The 27,827-nt window shown below is 38.9% G+C and overlaps 1 protein-coding gene across 2 annotated transcripts; it reads left to right on the forward strand.

Moving 5' to 3' along the window:
* The first annotated feature begins 6,499 nt into the window (after nt 1–6,499).
* LOC139456472 (steroid 17-alpha-hydroxylase/17,20 lyase-like) lies at nt 6,500–27,622 on the forward strand. Of its 2 annotated transcripts, XM_071238204.1 has the most exons (12): nt 6,500–6,509; nt 9,664–9,751; nt 9,945–10,162; nt 16,087–16,164; nt 16,973–17,071; nt 17,726–17,819; nt 19,765–19,920; nt 23,034–23,242; nt 24,235–24,363; nt 24,666–24,770; nt 25,665–25,799; nt 26,423–27,622. In XM_071238204.1, the coding sequence occupies exons 3-12, from the start codon at nt 9,949–9,951 to the stop codon at nt 26,767–26,769; spliced, it is 1,566 nt and encodes a 521-aa protein (XP_071094305.1). In that variant the 5' UTR covers nt 6,500–6,509; nt 9,664–9,751; nt 9,945–9,948; the 3' UTR covers nt 26,770–27,622. The 2 variants fall into 2 exon arrangements, with proteins under 2 accessions (XP_071094305.1, XP_071094304.1); XM_071238203.1 differs by lacking the exons at nt 6,500–6,509; nt 9,664–9,751 and adding an exon at nt 6,675–6,723.
* The last annotated feature ends 205 nt before the right edge of the window (nt 27,623–27,827 follow it).

Consider the following 27,827-nt stretch of genomic DNA (forward strand, 5'->3'; position numbering starts at 1 on the left):
ATAGTATAATGATGCGATGATGTGAGTTTCGTTGATGAAGATACGGCTGTATGATGAAATAGTGATGTTGATGAAAGCTCAAGCAACGGCATCACCCATGCGAACCGGGTTTATTTGAAATTGGTAAGATATCGGACATGAGATTATCTTTAGTTTATTCTCGTGAGTGATATATATTTATGAATGTCCAGGTGCAAGTCATTACCCCAGTGTATCAGACAGGAATAGTCTCCCTTACACTGACGCTGTGCTTCACGAGAGTATGAGGTTACACACCGTGGTGCCAAGCGGACTTCCCCACAAAACATTGTGTGATACGAAAGTCGGTAAGTCTCCTTTTAAGGCTGTCCAATAGTCGATATTCTGAGTAGATATTTTAAAGATATTTTAAAGATCTAAGCTTCAAACTTTATTTACCATATTTACTATTCATGTTTTGCACTTGACGCATTTATTAGCTTGAGCCAAATCCACATTTCCCAACGACATTCCAGGGCAACTAACAGGAGTTTACAATGCATGATCCCATTTCTTATTACCGAAAGCCTGTCGTAAACTTTGAAATAATTCACTTTTGCTTGCTATGTTAGTGGTAAATAATGTTTTGTTTTATAGTCCACGTATGACGGCTTTATCCTCTTTTCCTCAATAGACTGACTTAAAATATGTCGGAAAGGACTCCTGTGACATAACAGTTCGAGTTGCGCAGTGAATTCAAAATCATACATGTACATCCTTAAGAGATCCCGCCAGAGGAGCAGCCAACAAGGGGACGTTTGTTTGCGGTTGGGTTGAGAGGATGTGGTGGTTGGGTGTAATTTAAAATATTATTGTTACAATTGTTTTTTTATATTTAAGAAATGGGATCATAATGAAAACATAATACAGCACAATGACTGAAGAGGTTGTTGGTTATCAATGGTTATCAATATGAACGTATTTCAATCATTAAATTTTCAGGTGGTTTTGACATTCCTAAGGGAGGGAGGTCTACTCCCATGGTCTGTTTGTGATGGAGTGACCTCTATCGCCAAAGTCTCACATAGACTGATAAAATGGTGGTATGTACATTTTGGGACATCAATCAGTTCCATTTATCTCATTCGGAGCTTTACCAAAGTTATAATGTGTTTGTGCAGGTCGATTCCTTGTGCATGGTCATGTTCGGGCTGCATGCTTGACATTTCGAAATTGTCACGCTATTCCTTCACATATTTTATGAACATATAGTGACGTCATCCTTGCGTTTACGGGGCCTTCATAAGGTTGTCTAGAACCTTGAAATCCGCGGCATTGCTACAGAATGTCCGGGGTTTTCGATCAAATGTCCGGATTTCACGGATCTTCTCTGCCTTTGATGTTTATCAACATTTCAAAGAACCCCTCATGACAGTGTTGTGGCATTACCACATATTCAGAAATATCTCTTAAATATGCTTCTGAGGGACATGCTATTTGATATTCCGTTGGGGGCTGGGATTTTGTATGCAGTCTAGATATTGTTTCAGCTACAGCTGCAAAATCAGATATTTGTTTTAATAAACACTATGAGCCTACAAATTTTGGTGATACAAAACACACCTTGCAACCATGTAATATTTATTGTTGAACACTTATGTTTTCAGCAGTGTGAGCATAATTGTTCTGTTCAAGCGTTTTCTGGGACAATTTATTTTTCAGTCGATGTGTGTTATTCATGAGAGGGAATCCAAACTTTAGAATTGAAATTTTCGTCTAAACACGGGCATATTCACTAATACAAATGATTTTCTCTGTATGATCTCACATTCTCATTATATTGAGAAATGCATTTTTCAATATTTTAAAATAAACCAAAAATACATAGCTGAAAAAGTCTTCGTTTAATGGGATTATTTCAAAGCATGATATGGAATGAAATTGTACATAATTGGAGCAACAAAGTTCGTCTATATGATGATCCGGATTTCCAAACACACGGATGTCGTGCAGATGGTCAGTTGTGACGTCAAGTTCAATATCTGTCATGATCACCATGTGCTTTCATAACCGCACGGCAACGAATTTTGGCCTGGGGAATCTTTCTCCATTCCCCTGCAGTGTTCGCGCCGGTTCGTGATGTGTTGCAGGCTGTGGTTGACGCTGTCGTAGACGTCAATGGCGGGAAGAAGGCGTTGCTACAAAATTTCGCCACTGCAACGTAAAGCCGTCAGATACCCTGCATGTGAACAGGAGTCGGACGTTGTGTGTAGGATATTATTTCATTATTTCCCCCAACATCATAACACTTCCTCCACAAAGTCTGTTCACTTGACGTACACAATTACGATCAAAACGTTCGTTAACACGTCTGTACACACGAATCAGCCATCCCGTCTTTGTGAGAGAAATCGTGATTCAGCACTAAACCATATTCATCTCCAATGTCGCAGACGAACGTGTTGAAGGCGGTAATGACGTCGTATGCTTATTAAGACGTAGCCCAAACCGGTCTCATGCCTTTCAGTCAAGTCTGGTTAAGATGATTCCCTACAGCCTAAGCAGATATCCTTCGAAGACCCGGCACGTTGGCAGATGTGTGTTCGACCGTGACAGTCCAATCACGTAAATGAAGCACCCTGATGTACCGATCTTGGGCGGGTGCAATGACTCGTTGTTATTTATGATATACGGCGAAACAGGCCGAAAACCTCTGTATATTACTGTCATGACAAGAATCATCACTTTTTGGGGAAGATTGCTATCTGGAAAGGCCACCAAACTTTCATTAATTGTGTATAAAAATTTGTATTTTTAACTACACTGTAAATAATCAACACCAAAATTGGCTAAAGTTTGTTAAACATATTCTTGTTATGACAGGTAATAACAATGTTTGGATAAATCAGTCATTTTCATCAGCTGATTGGCTCACATGTGTGATTAGAACTTGTTTGGAAGGTCAGTTCATACAACGGTGGAATTCTGATGTCACAAATTCAAGTAAAGGAAAATTTAATAAAGTCATTAAAGATAATATCTCACTGGAAACATATCTGTGTAATTTACCAAAACGAGTGTACATACCACAACTATTTTTTCAGAACTTCTTGCCATTATTTACCGATTGAATGTGGAAGATGGAATCACACCCCTTTATTAGATAGGAAGTGTACAGTTTGTAAAAGCCAAGACATTGCGGATGAATATCATTATATTTTCAAAAGTGAATATTTTAAAGAAGTAAGACAATTATACATACCAAAGACTCTTATTGTACATCCATCTATGTTTAAACTTCAACAGATTTAAATAACTATTAAAGCTGCCATCACTATTATACGTCGCATCTCCTGTTAAACCTCAACATGCTACTTTTTGTAGCCTTCAGCGTAATAAAGTTCTATTCTGTCTGTCGGGACGTGGAAGGTCATTGGTTGACCCAGAATGTTGAAATCGTACAACGAGACGTAAAATTGTACATTTAGACGACGTGCAATTGATGTCTGAAATTATATTATATGCTTAAAGTCGGCATTTGGCGATATTGCGTGTTGCTGAGCCAAGCCGTGGCATAGTTAATTTCGTCCAAAATTGCAAAACCATGGAGCATATGTGTATACATATGTTGTTTTTTATAGCCAAGTGAAGCCTGTACGTTTTCCATAAACTGCACGTTGGAAACGGTAACGGTGTCGTTTGGGCAACATGTTTTAGAAATTTTTATGAACGATGCACCCAAAGTGAAAATTTTAGTACATGTACCAACTATCGGTTACACCTACTTAGGTTGTCAGTCCAAATTTGAAGAGGTCATTTTATGAAAAAGTTGTATTTGCCATACTATTTATACACATGATTATATATTGAAAGGTGTGGATTCTCCGAATTGCTGTAGCCCTTGTGTTGAGTTTCACAGTCAAGCATGTGCTGTTTTTTCCTTCACAGGGTATAACTATTTCAAGGTTTCACACATAAGGGATCTTTTTTATATTATTAGTCCGCATTTAATTAATTGACCTTTTAAATTAGTAGAATGAATTTATATTTGAGATACTTAATGGCTGTATCCTCGAAGGGGGGTTAAAGTAATGTACAATTATTGTCTCCTGTAGGTCCATGTCATTCAAAGAATATGTATATCTACAACTCTTTTAAACTACAGTCGCCAGCGACTGAAGGATGGTGTTCATCCTGCAGAGGACTATGCAGGTAGCAAAGGTATGATGATCAGCCTTCAGTTCCTGGCGATCTATAGCCCATTTTTATCATGTATTGTTCTGTAAAGTGATATCCTTTTATGGTTTGAAATATGATTTTTATACATATTTTTATACATATTTTTCAAAGCACAAATTTCACTGCATTCAAAAGCATTCATAAAGGAATCAATATGTTTCATAAAGGTTTGTTTATACATCCGACAACTGTTGCCCTGGTGCCTTTTTTAACTATTCGGCAGAAATCTCGAACGATTTAACAGGTTCTTGCAACACATCGTCAGAACGGATGTAAGAGAACATTAACCCCAACATGGCTTAGAAGTATTCACAACCAACAGCTACACATGAGAAGATAAACATAACAGTGAGTTCAAATAAATAATTCAAAGGAATCTGATCAGCAATTCGTTTCTTAAGGAGTGGATATTTATATTAACATCTTAAGACACATTCAACGATCTAAAAGAATAACAATAAACAGAACAGTAAGGGAAAAAGTTCGGAACCCTGTCAATCGATCTGTACAAGGAAACTGTACTTTCACGGAACTGATGTTTTACTGAGTAAACATATTGACACAGACTTAGTTTCACACTTCATACAGTTGTTCATTAAATGATCATGTGAAACATACCAGCATAAGTATGTATGTTTGTGCAGAAGCATTTAGAATAACACTGAGTGAAAATATATCCCACCCTATGGATCTACATCTTGTAAAATGGGTGGCAATCCTTCTTTTTAGTACTATTTAAACAACGGTGCATTATAATCGATTCTGTTATCGCACCCCAAGCTTATTTGAATATTACTGAAATCAATTTGCACAAATTTAACAATTTAGACGGGTTCCTAACATGAAACACATACCACCTTTAATTATGTAAAGTTCAGGAAAATGTACAAATATTATGTTCGGTTAGCTCTTCACCTTGGTATGATTGAAAACATCAGGATATTTTATATTGTAAAGAAGGTTTCTATCAGGAATAAATGTGCAATTTAACTTCAATTTTCCCTTGTTTAATAAAGCACCAACTGTTTGAGATCGACCACCCTCTTTTCAGCGCCTAATTCAATTAAGCAGGTTAAAGGTTAATGTAAACAAGGGCAAAAGTGAGCGTGGCTCACTAGAACCCCTTCAGTAGTTTCAAACTAAATAATGGATAGGGTTAGGGTTTGAAAAATTTATAAAAAAATGGAAAATTAATAAAAACATTTTTTTCTTTTGACTGCACCCCTCCATATGACACAAATTATATGCACTAAGTTTGAGATGAATCCTACGAATAGTTTAAGAGAAATCGCGCGGACAATTTTTTCGGACGGACAGACGGACGGACGGAACCTTGGAATAACTATATACCCCCGACTTAAAAGGTCGGTGGTATAATAATTTTTAATACATAATTATAACTTCTTTCACCAATCTTATTGTGAAGAGATTGGTATACGCCGTCTTATACAGCTATTAGATACTGGCAAAGGCAGATTTGAATTGTCGACGGTGAACTTATCATAGCATGGTATTTTCCGTCATGGCACCACATCTCGCCACACACTGTCCTCGCCTACCGCTGGCGAACTATTTTTCCAGACGCGGCATTCAAGGGTGTCACTTTAACGGACCAGTTTTCTTTAAATGCGACGTACTGTGACATTGTAATGTGTCATATAGGTAGATAGAATATTGGGCTCCCGATGTAGGGACACTGCATGATACATATGTGATTTTTAAGTTGATTTTGAAAGCCCGGCAATGTCGGACCGAACACTTGTCAAAGAGACTACGTTGAGAGTATGAGAAAAAGAGCTTCATTTTCACTCACGAGTCTGCGTAAAAGACGACAAACAGTGACATGATAAAGTGGTATTCACTCAGATATAGTACTGTCTTAAAGCTATAAACACAATGCCGGACAGATTGAATTTTGCATAATGATAATTGGAAGTATTTGATATCCTGTTGCGTTTACCGATTCCTCCTTTCCATGTAACCTCGCTTAGCCACTTTCACAGACTGCTCGACGTTTTCATTTTCAAGCGATTTACTCGAAATAACTGAATTATGCTACACGTTTCGTGATTTGTATATGTCCATTAATGTCTTGTGTGTATGTTTGATTAATAACATGTAGGTAATAACGTGTATGTGGTCGTCGATAATGGAGTAATTAGCCAATAATAACTTTGGCCCGTCTTGGTCCGGCCCGACTGAAAGCAATCCCGCATTCAGAATTCAAAACAAGGATTCTTCGGCTCGAGGTCGGTTTATATGGTATCTCAGTGGGGTAACTAGCATTATGAAACCAGCATGAGTCTGAACAAGTACGTATACAAGCAGCCACACACCCACATACACGTGCATGCACGTCGCTATATAAGTACAATAATCTTGAATTGTACGATGTTAAAACCCTTTTCACGTAGAAATGGCACCCCTATTTACACCCTCTAAGATCACCCATGTAGACCCTCAGTGGCTGTATTTAACGGTCCGCCTGCAGTCGGCGGCTGCACAAGTGCATCTGGTTGAACACAGGTAATGTCAACCTTGATAACGCTTCTGTTAGTACACAGTTAATTCCAATACAGTGTTATCTAGAAACGAGACGTATTGCGGGGCCAGGGTCTGTATGTGTCTATCTTTGCTTGACAATGTGCTTCAGAAATAACCAAGCAGTATTGCGTTTCAATGATTCATATGAAGAGAATACTAAACGAGCCCCCGTGTAATACCAATTTTATGAAACGAGTGAATAGTTCTGGTATCTGACGAGCGAAATCTAGTCAGATTCCAGACCTCTTCACGTATTCATTGGTATTACACGGAAGCTAGTTTAGTATTTTATTAATTATACTTGTCGTTTGTAATTTCTTAAAGAAATAAAGCTCCTCTCGGTGATCTAGCATCTCACATGTCGTCGAAGAAGCCAAGTGATGTTGGGGATTTTTAAATATTTGTTAGTGAAACTTATTCCCGCAGTCCATTAGCACGCGCGTTGGTATTGCACAACGTGTTGTACAGCGGGATTGCCTAAAGGTCGGACCGGGCCGGGCCTGTGGGTAATACTAAAAATGGATTGCAGAATAATAAAACGAAATGTGCAGATCTCAAATGTCCACAAACGTATAGTTTTGCTCAATTAATTGAGTTTTGATTGAAAATGTATATTCAACAATGTAATAAACTGATAATTATGACTACGTAGAAAAGCCAGTTTCGTGACTGTGTTCTCAGCCTGTGGGTGTGTGATGCCCTGGGCAGGAAGTGACAGTATTTTGACTACTCTTCTTTCATTATTAATTAACGTGTTTGGCATCCCTAATTAACCTTTACTCATTCATGTTAAACCAACCCAGGATGTTTTCTGGAAGTGGATATTCGCGAATTTCATGGGGCTGACGCGACACGTGTTAATAACTGTTAAAGCACTTATGAAGTTACTAAACATACTAAACTAAATACTAAACATAACTAAACTATAGATTGATATTATAATCTATCTATATACCAATTTATAGTGTCTCATATTGCGGTAGTTCAAAGAAAACACGGTGCTCAAAATGAAGTCCTTTTCCCTCTACATTCTCAACATTCTTTATCAGAAGTGTTCGGGCCGACTTGGCCCGGGCTGTCAAAATCAACTTAAACCTCACAGATGTATCATCAAATGTGTTTACATCTATCTACTAGTAATATATCTACCTATATACCACTTTATAGTATCACAGTACATCGCATTTAAAGAAAACTGGTCCGTTAAAGTCTGTATATCTGCCACTTTATGAGTGTCTGGAGTGAAATAATCTCCGATTGGGTAACCAGATGCTCGTAAAATTTGTCGATAGGTATGACCTATATCTGCCACTTTGTGAAACGCTGTCACATGAGTAAATGTCTGAGGTGAAATATTGTCCGGTTAGGTAGACGGATTCTCTCTCGTGGGTGCGGATCTATACAGTGCGCTCAATGAAGAGACTGTCAGTTACGTAACTGAAGGTCCAGGTGTGAGAGAATGTCCGATTTGCATACAATCGTCCTACCCGAGTGCAAAAAAGAAGCCGTCGTATATAGCTGGAATATTGCTGAGTGCGGCGTTAAACAACAAACATCATCATCATCATCATCATCATCATCATCATTATCATCATCATCAATTGTTCTCCATTGTATGGGGCGGTCGGGTAGCCCAGTGGTTAAAGCGTTCGCTCGTCACGCCGAAGACCCGGGTTCGATTCCCGACATGGGTACAATGTGTGAAGCCCATTTCTGGTGTCACCCGCCGTGATATTGCTGGAATATTGCTAAAAGCGGCCTAAAACCATACTCACTCACTCACTCACTCCATTGTCATACGTGTAGAGACACCACACTGTGCGAAGAGCTATGTCTATTCTGCTGCTAAAATATTGCCCACCACAATGAGACATCTTGTTATAGCACAATTATTGAATGATTCTTTCATCATTTCTATCCGAGAATTTCTTATCCCTTTCATTTTATTTGCGCTCGGAGGTGGTAGAAGTTATGGCTATTTTCAAGCAGATTTTTTCCATGACTGAACGTACACTGGTTAAACGATCAAATAGCTTACCTGTACATGTATTCAAACTCGGAATATCTGGTAATTGAGAGTAAACAAGAAAACAACCTCATGTAAGTATTCCTTTTTACCTTATAGTTTGTTCCTAAAGGATAAAATGTATACTTATCAGTGATAAGATTTACTTTTATTCGACATTTGATTAGAAAACTAATGATAATAAGCTTTAGATATGAATACTAACTGCGTCTTGTATCAACACTGTTTAAAAACAATGAGTGTAAACAACTGAACTGAGTAAGTATGAGAAACAGCAATGCGATAATGCATTTTTGCTTAAAATGTCACTGTGTCATATGTGATGCAACGAGTGAGTGAGTGGGTTGGGTTTAACGCCGCTTTAAACAGTATTCCAGTTATATCACGTCGTGTCAGCTTAATGTGGGAGGAAAGCCCGAAGTGATGCAGGTCTCATACGTTTACCACTTCGTTGAAACCCACGAGCACGGGTATGGCGCTGATACACCTAGAAACATAATCGGTGCGAACCGGGATTCGATCCCACAAGCACAGGTTTCTCGCGTGCCCAAGGGACGCAACACTGCACAGCAAATCGCGGAGCCATAGACGACTGGTATGATGCAACGGGACACGGGAAGCAAATATAGAGTCCTATAACCATTGCCATGGAACACTTACATAACATGATGCAGCTAATGAATATCAGTATTTTGATTCGAATATGTCACTTTCTAAGCCTAAAAACTAATGTTTTTCTTCAGGAATATTTTGTACGGGACACAATATTGCAAGTCTGTTTCATATGGAAATATATAGTAGCGGTATCTTTTACATTCGTACATGTTGTAAAACATAATTGCAAGTATTCCGTGGCATTTGTTTGCGTTTACATGTTTGTTTCAATTAACCGATAGGCCACCAACGGACTGACGTTCCTTCAATGGCTGATAATAGAATGGGGCATGAGTTGCATTACGGCGCTGAACGAAGTCACTGATTCGTGTAGGTGTCTTCAGATTTTTGTATGGTAAAGGTGAAGTAAGCAGGTTGACGTATTTACTTATAAGAATTGATTTCGATATTTGTTTTCGTTTATGAAGCTATATACACTGCTGTGCACACAATAACCTCCATAAACGCGTAAAAGGAATAACCTCAATTCTTCAATGTCTTGATGTTGGCGTGTGTACTGCAGGTTCATGAAGATGGATATGGAGTTGCTACAGAGGCTGCCTTACCTGGAGCAGCTACTGGACTGGATCAAGGGGTGGGAGGAGAGGTTGCCTACCAGTCCCACCGGCCGGGCTGTTCTACTAGGACTCGGAGTCGGGGCGGTCGTTTATCTGATCACCAAGAAGAGGTACAAGCTACCCCCTGGACCCCGAGGATGGCCGTTGCTTGGGAACCTCTTGGGTAATGTTATGACAAGCTGTGCTCACGCCAAATGTAATATATATACATTATACATCTAATGTCACTTGTCATATTCTAACTATATGGGGAACAATGAATGTCACTGGTAAGACGCTAACTGTATGGGGAACAATGAACACTGGTAACATGCTAACTATATGGGGAACAATGAATGTCACTGGTAACCCTTCAACTATATGGGTAACAATGAATGTCACTGGTAACTCTCTAACTGTATGGGTAACAATGAATGTCACTGGTAAGACGCTAACTGTATGGGTAACAATGAATGTCACTGGTAAGACGCTAACTATATGGGTAACAATGAATGTCACTGGTAACTCTCTAACTGTATGGGGAACAATGATTGTCACTGGTAACTCTCTAACTATATGGGTAACAATGAATGTCACTGGTAACCCTTCAACTATATGGGTAACAATGAATGTCACTGGTAACACTCTAACTATATGGGGAACAATGAATGTCACTGGTAACACTCTAACTGTATGGGGAACAATGAATGTCACTGGTAACCCTTCAACTATATGGGTAACAATGAATGTCACTGGTAACACTCTAACTATATGGGGAACAATGAATGTCACTGGTAACCCTTCAACTATATGGGGAACAATGATCGTCACTGGTAACACTCTAACTATATGGGGAACAATGATTTTCACTGGCAACACACTAACTATACGGGCAACAATGATTGTCACTGGTAACACTTTAACTATATGGGGAACAATGAATGTCACTGGCAACACTCTGACTGTATGGGGAACAATGGATTACCCTGGTAACACTCTAACTGCATGGGGAACAATGATTGTCACTGGTAACACTTTAACTATATGGGGAACAATGATTTTCACTGGCAACACTCTGACTGTATGGGGAACAATGGATTACCCTGGTAACACTCTAACTGCATGGGGAACAATGATTGTCACTGGTAACTCCCTTACTATATGGGGAACAATGAATGTCACTGGTAACACACTAACTATACGGGCAACAATGATTGTCACTGGTAACTCCCATACTATAAGGGGAACAATGATTGTCACTGGTAACACTCTAACTATACCGGGAACAATGATTGTCACTGGTAACACTTTAACTATATGGGGAACAATGATTGTCACTGGTAACACTTTAACTATATGGGGAACAATGAATGTCACTGGCAACACTCTAACTATATGGGGAACAATGAATGTCACTGGCAACACTCTGACTATATGGGGAACAATGATTGTCACTGGTAACACTTTAACTATATGGGGAACAATGATTGTCACTGGTAACACTTTAACTATATGGGGAACAATGAATGTCACTGGCAACACTCTGACTATATGGGGAACAATGAATGTCACTGGTAACACTCTAACTGTATGGGGAACAATGATCGTCACTGGTAACTCTCTAACTGTATTGGTAACAATGATCGTCACTGGTAACACTCTAACTGTATGGGGAACAATGATTGTCACTGGTAACTCCCTTACTATATGGGGAACAATGAATGTCCCTGGTAACTCTCTAACTGCATGGGGAACAATGATTGTCACTGGTAACTCCCTTACTATATGGGGAACAATGATTGTCACTGGTAACACACTAACTATACGGGCAACAATGATTGTCACTGGTAACTCCCATACTATAAGGGGAACAATGATTGTCACTGGTAACACTCTAACTATACCGGGAACAATGATTGTCACTGGTAACACTTTAACTATATGGGGAACAATGATTGTCACTGGTAACACTTTAACTATATGGGGAACAATGAATGTCACTGGTAACACTCTAACTATATGGGGAACAATGAATGTCACTGGCAACACTCTGACTATATGGGGAACAATGATTGTCACTGGTAACACTTTAACTATATGGGGAACAATGATTGTCACTGGTAACACTTTAACTATATGGGGAACAATGAATGTCACTGGCAACACTCTGACTATATGGGGAACAATGAATGTCACTGGCAACACTCTGACTATATGGGGAACAATGAATGTCACTGGTAACACTCTAACTGTATGGGGAACAATGATCGTCACTGGTAACTCTCTAACTGTATTGGTAACAATGATCGTTACTGGTAACACTCTAACTGTATGGGGAACAATGATTGTCACTGGTAACTCTCTAACTGTATTGGTAACAATGATTGTCACTGGCAGCACTCTGACTGTATGGGGAACAATGGATTACCCTGGTAACACTCTAACTGTATGGGGAACAATGTTTGTCACTGGTAACTCCCTTACTATAAGGGGAACAATGATTGTCACTGGTAACACTTTAACTATATGGGGAACAATGATTGTCACTGGTAACACTTTAACTATACGGGGAACAATGAATGTCACTGGTAACTCCCTTACTATATGGGGAACAATGATTGTCACTGGTAACACTCTAACTGTATGGGGAACAATGTTTGTCACTGGTAACTCCCTTACTATATGGGGAACAATGATTGTCACTGGTAACACTCTAACTGTATAGGGAACAATGTTTGTCACTGGTAACTCCCTTACTATATGGGGAACAATGATTGTCACTGGTAATACTCTAACTGTATGAGGAACAATGATTGTCACTGGTAACTCTCTAACTATATGGGGAACAATGATTGTCACTGATAACCCTTTAACTATATGAGGAACAATAAATGCCACTGGTAACACTCTAAGTATATGGGGAAGAATGTATGTCACTGGTAACCCTTTAACTATATGGGGAACAATGAATGTCACTGGTAACCCTTTAACTATATGTGGACAATGAATGTCACTGGTAACACTCCACTGGTATGGGGAACAATGAATGTCCCTGGTAACTCCCTTACTATATGGGGAACAATGAATGTCCCTGGTAATACTCTAACTACATAAGGAACAATGAATGTCCCTGGTAACACTCTAACTGCATGGGGAACAATGATTGTCAATGGTAACTCCCTTACTATATGGGGAACAATGATTGTCACTGGTAACACACTAATTATACGGGCAACAATGATTGTCACTGGTAACTCCCTTACTATAAGGGGAACAATGATTGTCACTGGTAACACTCTAACTATACGGGGAACAATGATTGTCACTGGTAACACTTTAACTATATGGGGAACAATGAATGTCACTGGTAACACTTTAACTATATGGGGAACAATGAATGTCACTGGCAACACTCTAACTATACAGGGAACAATGATTGTCACTGGCAACACTTTAACTATATGGGGAACAATGATTGTCACTGGTAACACTTTAACTATATGGGGAACAATGAATGTCACTGGCAACACTCTAACTATATGGGGAACAATGATCGTCACTGGTAACACTCTAACTGTATGGGGAACAATGATTGTCACTGGTAACTCTCTAACTGTATTGGTAACAATGATTGTCACTGGCAACACTCTGACTGTATGGGGAACAATGGATTACCCTGGTAACACTCTTACTGTATGGGGAACAATGTTTGTCACTGGTAACTCCCTTACTATAAGGGGAACAATGATTGTCACTGGTAACACTTTAACTATATGGGGAACAATGATTGTCACTGGTAACACTTTAACTATACGGGGAACAATGAATGCCACTGGTAACTCCCTTACTATATGGGTAACAATGATTGTCACTGGTAACACTCTAACTGTATGGGGAACAATGTTTGTCACAGGTAACTCCCTTACTATATGGGGAACAATGAATGTCACTGGTAACTCTCTAACTATATGTGGACAATGAATGTCACTGGTAACCCTTTAACTATATGTGGACAATGAATGTCACTGGTAACACTCCACTGGTATGGGGAACAATGAATGTCCCTGGTAACTCCCTTACTATATGGGGAACAATGAATGTCCCTGGTAATACTCTAACTACATAAGGAACAATGAATGTCCCTGGTAACACTCTAACTGCATGGGGAACAATGATTGTCAATGGTAACTCCCTTACTATATGGGGAACAATGATTGTCACTGGTAACACACTAATTATACGGACAACAATGATTGTCACTGGTAACTCCCTTACTATAAGGGGAACAATGATTGTCACTGGTAACACTCTAACTATACAGGGAACAATGATTGTCACTGGTAACAATTTAACTGTATGGGGAACAATGATTGTCACTGGTAACATTTTAACTATATGGGGAACAATGAATGTCACTGGCAACACTCTAACTATACAGGGAACAATGATTGTCACTGGTAACTCTCTAACTGTATGGGGAACAATGAATGTCACTGGCAACACTCTAACTATATGGGGAACAATGGATGTCACTGGTAACCCTCTGACTGTATGGGGAACAATGAATGTCACTGGTAACACTCTGACTGTATGGGGAACAATGAATGTCACTGGTAACACTCTAACTGTATGGGGAACAATGATCGTCACTGGTAACACTCTAACTGTATGGGGAACAATGATCGTCACTGGTAACACTTTAACTATATGGGGAACAATGAATGTCACTGGTAACACTCTAACTGTATGGGGAACAATGATCGTCACTGGTAACACTCTAACTGTATGGGGAACAATGATCGTCACTGGTAACACTCTAACTGTATGGGGAACAATGAATGTCACTGGTAACACTCTAACTGTATGGGGAACAATGGATGTCACTGGTAACTCTCTAACTGTATGGGGAACAATGATCGTCACTGGTAACTCTCTAACTGTATTGGTAACAATGAATGTCACTGGTAACTCTCTAACTGTATTGGTAACAATGAATGTCACTGGTAATACAATAACTATGTCGGCAGGAACAATTTATGTCACTGCTAACTCTCTAACTATATGTGGACAATGAATGTCACTGGTAACACTCTAACCATACGGGGAACAATGAATGACACTGGTAACTCTCTAACTATATGGGGAACAATGATCGTCACTGATAACCCTTTAACTATATGAGGAACAATAAATGGCACTGGTAATACAATAACTATGTCGGGAAGAATGTATGTCACTGGTAACATTCTAACTATATCTTGAACAGAACAAATAACGTATACCATCTTTTAAGTTTTGAGAAAGGGTTTCTATTTCAAAGGTGTGACAACGCTGTTGTGGACAATATCACGGCTCCATGTAGAAGTTTTGTTTTTGTTTTGTTTGAAATAAAAAAATCATAAATATACATATCTTATCAAACCAGCTTTACTTGTAAATAGACTATAACTCGCCTACTTTCATACCTTTTTTCTTGGTATCTTCCGGGTATCCCAAGCTATTGTCAATATTACTACCTTAGAAATTATTATTATGCTGACCTTGACTTGTCTTTGCATGTGTTGGACGAAGCAGTCGGTATCGTACAATGGACTCTGCTTTCAGCAGATATTTCTGGTGATAATGGAAATGTTATTTTCGCTTGTACATGTGTCTGCACAAAATATGCATGACTGGGGGAATGCATTTCGGCATCAGTAGTAACACCCACATTGTTTTCGAGTCAGTAAAACATAATATAAGTTTGAAGTAGCAGCATACTACTGCTTCTACTACTACTACTACTACTACTACTACTACTACTACTACTACTACTACTACTACTACTACTACTACCAGTAATAATAAGCTTTCGAAATGTTACGCTTGCATGACCACCAAAACCCTCTTTGGTGCATTTTATATTTTAACCTGAGGCTTTTTGTATTGCGCAAAATCCACATCACAGAGGGACATGCTCACTGCACAATGTCTTCTTATGCTGCCACTCACGACATACATCAGTTTCAGTTGCTATGGAATTAATGAATGGACATTAATAACATGATCAGGGACAGGAGTTGTCCCGCAGAAAACATGTTTTTTTAAACGAAGTTATTACAACTACAGAGTTCCGGAATGCAACTATCTACGAGAAGATGACGGAGTGGACAGTTCAGTATGGTCCAGTTGTGAAGTTTAATATGGGTATGTAAACAGTTCCATGTCACGGATACTTTTGAACGTGTTAAAACTGAAATATAACCCTTAACCCCACTTTTATTTTCCAGTGTTGTATATCTCCATTTTCTCATAACATATACCCTGGACCCTGTTACTATAGCTTGTTGAGCCCGATTCGAATATCCAGGCCAGTCAAATGACACATAAGAGGAAGAGTGAGTGAGTGAGCTTTACACATTGTACCCACGTCGGGAATCGAACCCGGGTCTTCGGCGTGACGAGCGAAAGCTTTAACCACTAGGCTACCCAAACGCCCCTTATGAGCAAGAGAAAGTGATGACAGAGATGAAGATGGTTAAATCACTTGGTGAATCTATGGTAACGAGTTGATAAAGGGTGTTTATCATGTATAGAATGGAGATATGTTACATTGGATATTCGTGGTTTCGAAACTCAGAATCAAAAGAAGACTATTTGTTGTGAAGAATGCAAGGCAATGGCAATATCGAAATATATTCGTGTCATAACATCATCGAAGAGGTTTGTCCTGTTCAGTTCTCCCCATGAGGCTCAGAAGATCCCAAACAAACACTGATTAGGAATAACGGATATTGACGGATATATTTCTCATATGGAATTACACGTATATCAAATGTATTTACACTTATATTATTGCATATGATGTTTTGACTTGTACAAAATATATACACGCGGCGGGAGTAACGTATCGAGTGCAAACATAGTTTTATGACAGGTGCAACTTAACAAAAAGGCGTTATTTGATTTTATCAGTGTAGTATCTGACATGATAAGAACGTTTTTTTCTTTAAAGGACCAATGACAATGGTGGCCCTCAACAATATTGACGTTGTGTTGGAGGCGATGGTTAAGCGACAGGCGGACTTTGCAGGGCGCCCAAAGTCTTACACATGTAATTATGATAGGATTCATGCAAAGTTGCACCACGATTCTATGCTCAACGATATCACACACTATAGGCTTCAAATTGTTTTAAAGATCTTCGCGTCTGGTAGTGATCTGTGTTGAAGCTTGATCCCATACAGTCCACACAATCTGTACAATAAATGGTGTTGACTAAACAGGAACGTTTTATGCAAAAAGGGTCATTTAAATTTTGTGTTTGGTTGCTTGGTGTCTGAACCAGACAATACAGTGATTAACATCATGAGCATCGCTCTACGCACTTGGGATACGACATGCATCAAGCAAGCCAGCAGGCCAGCAAGCCTGACCACTCGATCCCGTTAGTCCTCTTTTTCGACAAACATAGTCGCCTTTTATGGCTAGCATGGGGTGCTGAAGACCTATTCTACCCCTGATCGTCACGGGAAGAGACTCCGCTGCTCTTATCCTTTATCCACAATTGGCAATTTTGTCGTGTATTATGAAACATAGGTGATCTACTATCCTTCCCGCTACAGTAAGTAGCGACATCGGAACAGCCAAATTCCTTCAGTTGAATGACCAAATCAAAAATGGTAGTATGTGTGCCTTTTTCGATTGGAGTAGATAGAAAATATTCAATTTGTTTACACACTTAGATATATATCATGTTTCTGCCTAGCGGACCTCTTCAACGACGGAGGTAAGAATATCGCCCTCGGAGACTACAGCCCTACTTGGAAACTACACAGAAAGCTGGCTACCAAAGCATTGAAGTGAGCTCCTCCATATAAAACAGATAGTCACATCATGTATCAATTCGCAGACATGCTGAAATATTGCTGCTGATATTGAGGTGTGTTTCCATAAATGACTTCACAAGGCAAGATGATATTTAATAAAATATAACAAGAATGTCCTGAATATTATCCAGTGTAGAATAAGTATTGTATAAGTATCAACAAGTACTGTAGTTTAAATATTTTTCCAGTGAATTAGTGACTTAGTGAATATGATTAGTTTTAGTTTTTGTGTTCCAGTATATGAGAGATACCCCTGCCAATACTAATATCGACTGTGTCGGCCAAAATGACTCCAGCTTAAATTAATAGTCAATATATATCACAGCATTCGGGTCCACTTCGTGTATTCAGCTACTTACGTTATGGCTGAGGCAGCAATGGAGTGGTGATACTGTGATTTCACTGTAAACGCAAGATTCCGCACATACAGTTCGTATTTTAAGACGGTCCTTTATGAACACATAATATCAATACTTGACAGAACATTTGCATACACTCTGATGTGAAGACAAAATTAAACGCCACCAGTTTGAGTAGACATGTAAAGGGATCAAGCTCCTTTTCAAAATTCTCCGTGTTGTGTTGTTTGTGTCCGGCTCTTAGAATCTAGGGGCGATACGTCTTGTTACTGGAAGTGGAAACGAATGTAAACACTGTCAGTGAGTTGGGGAATTTAAATGTCGTTAAGTACTTGGTACGTAATTGTAAGTGATCGAATGTTTTGAACACGTCGCTAGGATATTTGGTTTGGTTTTGAGACAAAAATACATCTGTCGTGATATAACAATTTAATTAGCTGTGTTACGATTTTTCACCAGTGGAAGTGGTTAAAACAAGAAACAAACCTGTGCGGGTATTGGCGTTTCTTGGAACAGTGATGATAATAGTGGAATGAAAAGTCATTTGAAGCAATCAGAGCAAGAGATATCGGAAAACAGACAAATGGTGGCCAGTTTGCATCCCTCCTGGAAAGGTTACGCACGGGAATTCCTGAATAGTCTACCCGATCTTCATGAAGTATGATGATGCAAGTTAATCACTGAGAAGGAGGTTTGGGAAGGAACACTATGTGCACAAATTTCAATAACGATCAGCAAATAGAATGCAGAGAGAAGTGAGACACCATTATTGATAGGATATGCATCGGAAACTTGTGTAAGTAAATATTACTTGGCATTAAGAAACTTGAGACTAAGAGACTTGTTGATAGACCTCTGCACCTGCAGGACTCGGGGTTTACAAAGATACAGACTACATATACAGCAGCACCTGGAGTAGATTTTCTTCTCGCGGCGAGAGTCAAGAAATGAACAGATTGTGTTGCCGATGACATTGATGACTTTCGCAGAGCTGCAGTTGCTTATGTGGGACAGCAGCGCATACGATATTCTTCCCAGAGACGCCGACAGACTCTAGCTTGGCAGCAAGATTATGAACTTTACCTTGAATTTCCTAATTCAGGATCATACAGAAGTTGAGCAGTTGTAAATAGTGTTGCAATCATGTTCTGTAAATATACCAACAATATTGTTAATAGGTCAAAGTTTAACTTTTCACCGAAAGTACATTAATATGAATGAAACACTGATGGGTCTTCAGGGGTAGGGAGTGTCAGCGTCAGGCTTTCACGGTCTAAGGGACATAACCCTAGTTGCCGGACGTGACAAGAAATGCAAACAGTGTCAGGGAGTTGGGGAATGTTTCTGTTGCTTTGTAAGTGAAAGTAATGCTTAAGGTTTCAGTGAACGGTGAGCACATGAAAACATGGCAGCCAGTTAAAATATAAGTGCCTTAACGTGTGACACATCCTCCCAACCAAAGGAGAGCTCCTAATAACCTTGCTTGTCATTAAACTACATCCCGACCATTATATATCACTCGCTCTGATCATATCTGTATGTTCTCTCTCATCGCACAGACACTACATGACTGGTACCCGCCTAGAAAAGGGGATAGAGCGCTCCCTCACTAAAGGCATAGAGCGGATACAGGAGATGAAGGGGCCATTCAATCCTCATCACGTTGTCTCCCTCATTGTGTTCAACATCATCAACAATATCTGCTTCAGTGTCACGTGAGTTGAACATTATCCATATAACTAACATTGAAACTTATGGTAATAATGACATTATATAGCATCCACAAGAAAGATTTAACAGTAAAGTTGGGTTTATGCAAGGATATACGGAAAGGTTACTGAGTTAAAATAGCTTGTTCTGAATACGTGTACCCAGTTCAAGTTTCTTCTGTCCTTTTCACAAGGATAAAATAAGGGGAAATGAAGTATGTGTAGATATGATAGCGGGGAATGTATGATGTAATACTGTAATGTGTTATTGTAAGGTACTACTTTTCTCCAGCATGGAGAGTTGGGGACGCTCAAACGTAAAACAAATGTCTTAGACGTGCGGGAAACGCTCGTTGGTTTTCATCAAAATTGCAAACGTCAAACATCTGCATCGCTTCAAGCTTTCCTCAAACACGAACCTGACAGTCTGTTTTATAAATGAAGTACTTTTTAAGGCGGGCTCAAATCTAACTCACTTGTTCACTTACCCTTCTTATAAAGCTGCTGTCACGCTTGCCTATAGTATTGCAGGTATCTTCCTATAGTAACCTCCGCTGCATGAAATTGTGCATTTCCATGTGGCCCCTCATGTTTGGATTAAGTCTCATTTTGATTCGATGAAATTCAAGCACAATTAATGGGAAAAGTGAAAACTATTTTTGAAACGTTGGTATGGATGTAAGGAGCTGGTAAGAATTACTTTATAAATTAAGAGTATATATATATCTGAACGTAAGATTTTCGATAAAGATCACGATGCACAGAATGGTTTCCGAAAGAGGGGATCAACAATTAAACAAATATCCAGCCTTACATCAAGAATTAACACGCAAATCTCTATGTAAATCCACCTACACAGTCTTTATTGACTTTAGAAAAGCTTATGTAATTTGTCATAGCAAAAAGTGTTTAATACTGATAAAAAAGCGAAACTGTATCGAGCCCCAATCTCCTTTCATACTATTGTCCAATGTTGCATAGGGTACGGGCTCCCTACACCCTGGTTTGATGTCAGAAGTGGTCTATAACAAGGCTGTTTGTTGTCACCGCTACTTTTTATTTGTACATCAATGATATTTTTCCTTTATCAATGCAATACCGAACAAGAGTAATGCGATTTTCTCTAAGATTACGTAAGTTCGCACCAACCATTATGTTATAGGGGATCTGGGTTGGAAGCCATCAATTTTAACAGAATGATGTAGTAGTGTGATTTTACAGGCGTTTGTGTCATTTGTGGCAAGATCGATTAACCTCGAAAATTTTGTGTTGGAGTAAGAATCATGCTCTGGGTAAGAGAGAGAGAGAGAGATCGCTATCATAAAACTGACCATGATTTGCATCCACTAAACTTCCCAGCAGTTTCACAAATATTTTGTAACGAAATATGAAAAGGCATCTAGTAACTGCATATTACAAGCACTAACAAAGTAAAATGATGCACAAGAAAAATACAAAAGACAGATTTACTATGTAAACCAACATGAGCAGGTGTGTTGAGTACTGCAAGCAGTGTATCTTTTCTGTAGATTTGTTTTAATATATATCAGATTTTTAGAATATTTAATTTGTATACTATTCTCAATATTGCAAAATGAACAAACGAACATCATTGCATCTTTCACTGAACATACACTACCTTTATGGTGGCTAACCAAAAATAAAGGCCTAAATCATTTAAGAAGGTTATAGTACAAGTGAAAAAGTTCACATAAATGTTATCGAGGAATATTTTTGAGTTGTTCATATAGTAAGCACTTAGATGTTCGTGTTTACTTGCATTTAATGCACAACGATTCTTTCGTAACATTTCTTCGTCAAATGGTCCGCATTGATACCTGTATATGGTCATGAAAGGAAATAAAATGACACAACTCATTGATTCGGCAAGTATTTCTCCCAGTATTTCACACGTATAGGTGTCAATCGCATTTCTTGTATGCGAAACCTACATAAAACATTCGAAAGTGTACAATTTCCTATTACTTCCTGTACCTGGAAATTTAAGGGAAATATGTCATTTCTAACGTTACAAATAAGGTTTGAAATTGTAAACTGTCAAAAGTATTCCAAATGGTATGCACACACACGTAAATGCCATTTATGTGGTTTTGTGTTGCAACCCTCTGGCATACATGACATAACACACCCACCAGGATAATGGACGGGTATGGGCAGTGATGTTAATGAGTGTTTCCAAACATTCCAGAACTACAGGCATACATGTAGATATAACCAAATAATTTGGAACACTTGGAAATGAGTGCATTTATAATAAAACCAACACTATTCCAAATGTCAAATAAAATAATGAAATAAAATGTCACAACTAATTGATTCGGCTTGTATTTCTCCAAGATTTTTCACACGTACAGGTGCCAATCGCATCTCATATATGCAAAACCTTTTCCAAACGTCAGGAAAAAGGCATTTCGTGTCGTGCTTGAGAGAGGTTATACTTTCAGGTGAAACATGCTGAGAAGTTTTAGATGTTGAATTACTGGTCCTGCTTTGAGGTTTTACGTTTGAATTGTTAGACCTGCTTGGATGTTTTACAATTGAATTATAAGACCTAGTTCATATGACTGGTTAAAATACACATTCGTTTTTCACATGAATCTTATCATGTAACCCCTTGTTTTCCCATTGCGTCACCGGGGAAGGTGTAGAAAGGGTGTTCAATCTAGCATGATACGATGCCATCTCTCGTGCGCTGTAATCGAATTCGTTTTATACCGCGACTGCTGTATTGTATCATGGTATCCAAATGTTGTCCTCGGTATTAGTGGAAAATGTAAATTCTCAAGATCGATCCTGCTTTTCCATCGCTCGCGGTTTTACATTTTCAAACAAAATCAAGGAGGGCTGCTTTAGCTGTAGCATCATGATGAAGTAGCCATGACATATTCTCATACGTTCAATTACATCAAAGTTCACTTTGTGAAGCCCATTCCTGGTCCAAGCCGAAATATATCACTTCTTAAGCCAAATACCAAATGGCTGTCAGGCAGCACCAAACCCGTTCTTGTGGATTTCATTTATATCACTTTGGGCTTATCCTCCTATGTTACACTGGTACGCCATGATACTGTCAGTAACAGTCTGAACCACTCTTTCAGATGCGACGTTCATGACAACTACTTCAAAGAGATGTTGCATTTTCTGGATTACTTCCTGGATGACTTCGGCAACGGCTTTCTTGAAGATGTTATTCCTCCCTTGCGTCTCTGCCATACCAAGAAGCTGAAAACTGTAATTAAACTAGTTGCTGACTTCTTTGGCAACTTGAATAAAGAAATTGACAAACATCGACAGACGATATCCAAAGGTTCGTTTGAGGTTCATTCTAACACAAGTTCTCAACAACTTTATATCAAACATTCTTGAAATGCCATTTCCTAATGTTCTCTTTGATTACAAGATAATAATAATAATAATGTGTGACATAATCGTGATGTTAGTGTTGATTTTGTTTATGGTTCTGTACTGCTGGACGGTACAGAAATGAGTGTAAACCAAGCGAAGTGCCATATCAAATCGGCCCAGAGTGTTTTTTCAAGAATAGGCTATCCTAACGACAACTGCGTATTATATGCAGTGTGTTGAGAAGATCAGCAACCCTGCAGAGTCCTTCGTTACGATAAAGTCGACTGGCGTGAAAAGTGAAACAGAAGGCTTTCTGTTTGCTGCTCAGGACCAATCACGTCCCACAGTCAATGTGTGATTTTGTATCAAAATGTAAATATTAAATCTCGATTATGCAATGAATTAAATCAGACTGTCCAACACATTGTCAGTGGATGCCCAGCATTGGCACTAACGCAGTATCGTAAGCGGATGATAGAGTCGCTCGATCAATTTTTACCGTCTTCGCCATGCTTGTGGATTTGACATAGAGCTCCATCCATGGTACGACCCATCCATGTAGAGGGTGTCATTGAAAATGATGAATACAAAATGCTTTGGCCCGTAAACAACCTCTGGGCTGTGTGTAGAGGGAGCAAGGGCCCTGAGCTGATGATGACTGTATCGGGATCACTCAAACACTCTTTGCTGTATTTTAATAATGATAATAATACTAATAATAATGATAATAATGGCTTTGTTAAATTGGACTCATGGATTGAATTTGAACCCAGATTGTAGATTTCGTTTTGGTTCATACACTTGAATGAGTTCCTTGAGACACAGGAGAGAGTAATGTTATACCATATAGTATGTTCCCTATTAAAGAAAGTCACATGAATATGTACATAATTATCAGAACTGTATTAATGTATGCCTTTGCCAATCGTTCAGTTCATTATGTTCTCATAACAGATAACATCCGTGACTTTTGTGATGCCCTATTGCTGGCTCAAGAAGAAGCTCGTGACGAGGAGGACCCGGAAGTGATGTCACAGATGACTGACAGCCATATCACTCAAACCCTCTCTGATATATTTGCTGGTATATATTTGAACCTACTTTTCTCCATGTTGTTCCTGTTAATTCGTTCTTGTGTGTCTCTTTTCCTGCAAATGTTGGCTAATAGTTGCAGTTCAACATAACTATTTAGTGTCGAATGGGAAACTCTTTTTGGCATCCAACTTACCAGGCCCTTACATGCTATGATCTGCATCGTCTGAACCCGGTTTAGATTGTTTCAATTGTTTAATGTTTGTCAGAGAGAGGATTAGTTTAAGATTGTGTACGTCCTTGTTCATTTCCTTTAATGATATACTAAAAGTGATTGTACTGTATCCCTGCAGCTGGGATGGACACCTCTCGCTTTACGCTGCTGTGGACGCTACTTGAACTGGCCCAGCACCCTGACATCCAGGACAAGCTTCACACGGAGGTTGACCGTGCCCTGGGTAAGTTCATACCCTGATATTATACGGTATGGTGAGGACAAGTTATATGTTCATACGCTGATATTATTGTACGATGTCACGATACGCTTGTTACACAAGATTCGGGTGTGAAGTACAAGACGAAAGCAACTATGTTTATTGTTAAGGTAACGTTAGGCTAAAGGTCGATAGAGTACATGAAGAAATTCACGCCCTGTTGCTTACACTCTGAAGTAGTTAAACATTGAAAAGTCATAGTCGACGTAGTTGTGGTGGCGCGATGGCATCTGACACGGTCTCCCTTTCTGACGACGTCGGTCAAGTTTTGTTGATGCATTACGTAGCGTGGTTTAAGGTCAGTGACACGCTTACCTGTGAACACGTAAGATCTGATGAATAATTATGTGTTTCTATAACTTTTATAGTTACCATTGGGATTTAAGGGTCCAGCCTTTGGTTTCGCTAACTATTCGCTGAATTTTTAAAACACACAAAAGCAATAGAGTTTCAGTGCACTTTGCAAACATATTGAAACAGTCGGGGATAAATGAAGTTGAGAATTATTTATGTGTTTTTTAACTTTAACAACACGGGGATGTAATGATACGCTGGATGATGCTACGATGATGTGATGATACAATATTATTACACAAGTGTTTTATGTTATGATATGATGATACAATGGCATAATAGTATGATTGTATAATAGAATAATATGGTGATGCGATGATGTGAGTTTCGTTGATGATGAGAGAGTGATAATGATATGGCTGTATGATGAAATAGTGATGTTGATGAAGGCTCGAGCAACGGCACCACCAATGCGAACCGGGTTTATTTTAAATAAGTAAGATATCGGACAAGAGATTATCTATAGGTTATTCTCGTGAGTAACATATATGTATGAATGTCCAGGTTCCAGTCATTACCCCAGTGTATCAGACAGGAGTAGTCTCCCTTACACTGACGCAGTGCTTCACGAGAGTATGAGGTTACACACTGTGGTGCCAAGCGGACTTCCCCACAAAACACTGTGTGATACGAAAGTCGGTAAGTCTCCATTTTAAGGATGTCCATTTGTCGATATTCTGAGTAGATATTTTAAAGATCTAAGCTTTAAACTTTTCTAAGGAACCATTATTACTATTCATTATTTCGCACTTGGCGCACTTATCAGCTTGAGCGCCAAATCCACATTTCCCACTACAGCGAAATTCCAGGGCAAGTCAACAGGAGTTTACAGTGCAAATTCCAGTTTCCTGTCACCGTAAGCCTGTTGTAAACTTTGAAATACTTCTCTTTTGTCTGCTATGTTTAGTGGTAAATTAAATTTGGATTTGTAGTCCATGTATCACGGCTTAATCGCCTCTTTCGCAATAGACTGACTTAGAATATGTCGTAAAGGACTGACGATACACGACAGTTGCGCAGTGAATGCAAAATCATACGTTCAGACATCCTTAAGAGATCTTGCAAGGAGACAACAAGATCAGAGGACAATCGTTTGCTATTTTGGGGTTGAGAGGGGGTTTAAAATATAATTGATACTATTGCGTTTTCTTAAATTAGGAGTGGGATCATAGTGAGAATTTAGGACAGCACACGTTATAAATGACTTATGTTATTGTTTGTCATCGATGCATATGAACGTATTTCAATCATTAAATTTTCAGGTGGCTATGACATTCCTAAAGGAACTACCGTGTTCATCAACCACTACGCTTTGCACCAGGACCCAGAGCAGTGGCGGGACCCGCAAGTATACAATCCAGACCGGTTCCTTGACCATGATGGCAAGATGGCTGCCAAACCAGAGAGCTGGCTTCCGTTCTCCGCTGGAAGGAGAGTGTGTCTCGGAGAGAGCGTGGCCAAGCCGGAACTGCATCTTCTGCTGGCTGGAATCATGAGGCATTTCAAAGTGTCCCTCCCACCTGGAGCTAAGGTGAACCTTGAGCCACGTGGAGGATCTTTCGCAAACGTACCACAAGATTTTGAACTCACCTTTGAATCAAGACTTTAGATTTCTACTGTGCATCATGCATCAACCAAGTCAGCAAGCCTGACCACCCCGATCCCGTTAGTCGTCTCTTACGACAAGCAGATTAATATGTATTGTCATGAACACGAACTTATTGTTTATATGATTGACAAATATGTTTTTACGATGATTGCGTTGCTGTTTCTATAAACATACGTATTCTAGATATTATATATGGACCATCAGTATGAAGCCTCTCTCGACAAATATTTTTGTTTTTTTGTTGTTTAACGCCGCACTCAACAATATTCCAGCTATATGACGGCGGTCTGTAAATAATCGAGTCTGGACCAGACAATACAGTGATTGATATCATGACCATCGATCCACGCTATTGTCTCGCCCAAATGGATGAGTGAAATGAAATGAGAATTCAGCGTGTCTGTCAAATTACTGACACCTCAAGTCATCATTAGAGCCTGAAGTATGTTGAAGTTTATTGAAAGATCAGATCGGACTGTCAGCTAAACTTCGTTGACAATCTCACAATTTTTAAGATTCTGAAACAACCTCATTGAAAGACTGTATTCCACCTGATCAGTTACTTTTTGAAACTGGTAACTTAAATGCTTTTGTTATTATTAAAACGCTCAGTTTATTGGGAGTGTAGACAAAATAATCATCCCATCATATTATTACCAGTTTTCTTTAAGATACAAATGTCACACTTCGATCAATACAAAACCTCGTGTTATTGAAATAAATATCTTTATTCTTAAAATACATATTCGTTTTCTGTACTCTAATGATTTTATAAATAATTTGAATATCAGCTTACGGTAATTTTTATAATCTAGATCTACACATCATATATGTTGTACCATTGGCCACGTGGCCGTATATTCTGAATAAAGATTTTGTGGTGTGTATTTCTGATTTTAGATTGTTGTGGAATGTATGAGATTGTATGGGTGACAAATACTGTTTTGTTTGTGTTGCTTTTAGTATGATATCTGAGATTTCTTGGCAGTTTCTTGGACAATTTCTTTATTCGATAAAATCCCACTGAAATAGTTATTCAGTTTATATCTGCCAATGAA

Source organism: Haliotis cracherodii, unplaced genomic scaffold (assembly GCF_022045235.1).
Source record: "Haliotis cracherodii isolate W230 unplaced genomic scaffold, xgHalCrac1.p SCAF_11, whole genome shotgun sequence".
Classification (NCBI taxonomy): domain Eukaryota; kingdom Metazoa; phylum Mollusca; class Gastropoda; order Lepetellida; family Haliotidae; genus Haliotis; species Haliotis cracherodii.

Bases quoted from the DNA above. Each gene is read 5' to 3' on its own strand.
- LOC139456472 (XM_071238204.1), top strand. From the start codon at position 9,949: ATGAAGATGGATATGGAGTTGCTACAGAGGCTGCCTTACCTGGAGCAG. The intron at 23,243-24,234 runs GTTCGTTTGAGG...TTCTCATAACAG, and splicing joins TCGACAGACGATATCCAAAG to ATAACATCCGTGACTTTTGT. The intron at 24,364-24,665 runs GTATATATTTGA...GTATCCCTGCAG, and splicing joins CCTCTCTGATATATTTGCTG to CTGGGATGGACACCTCTCGC.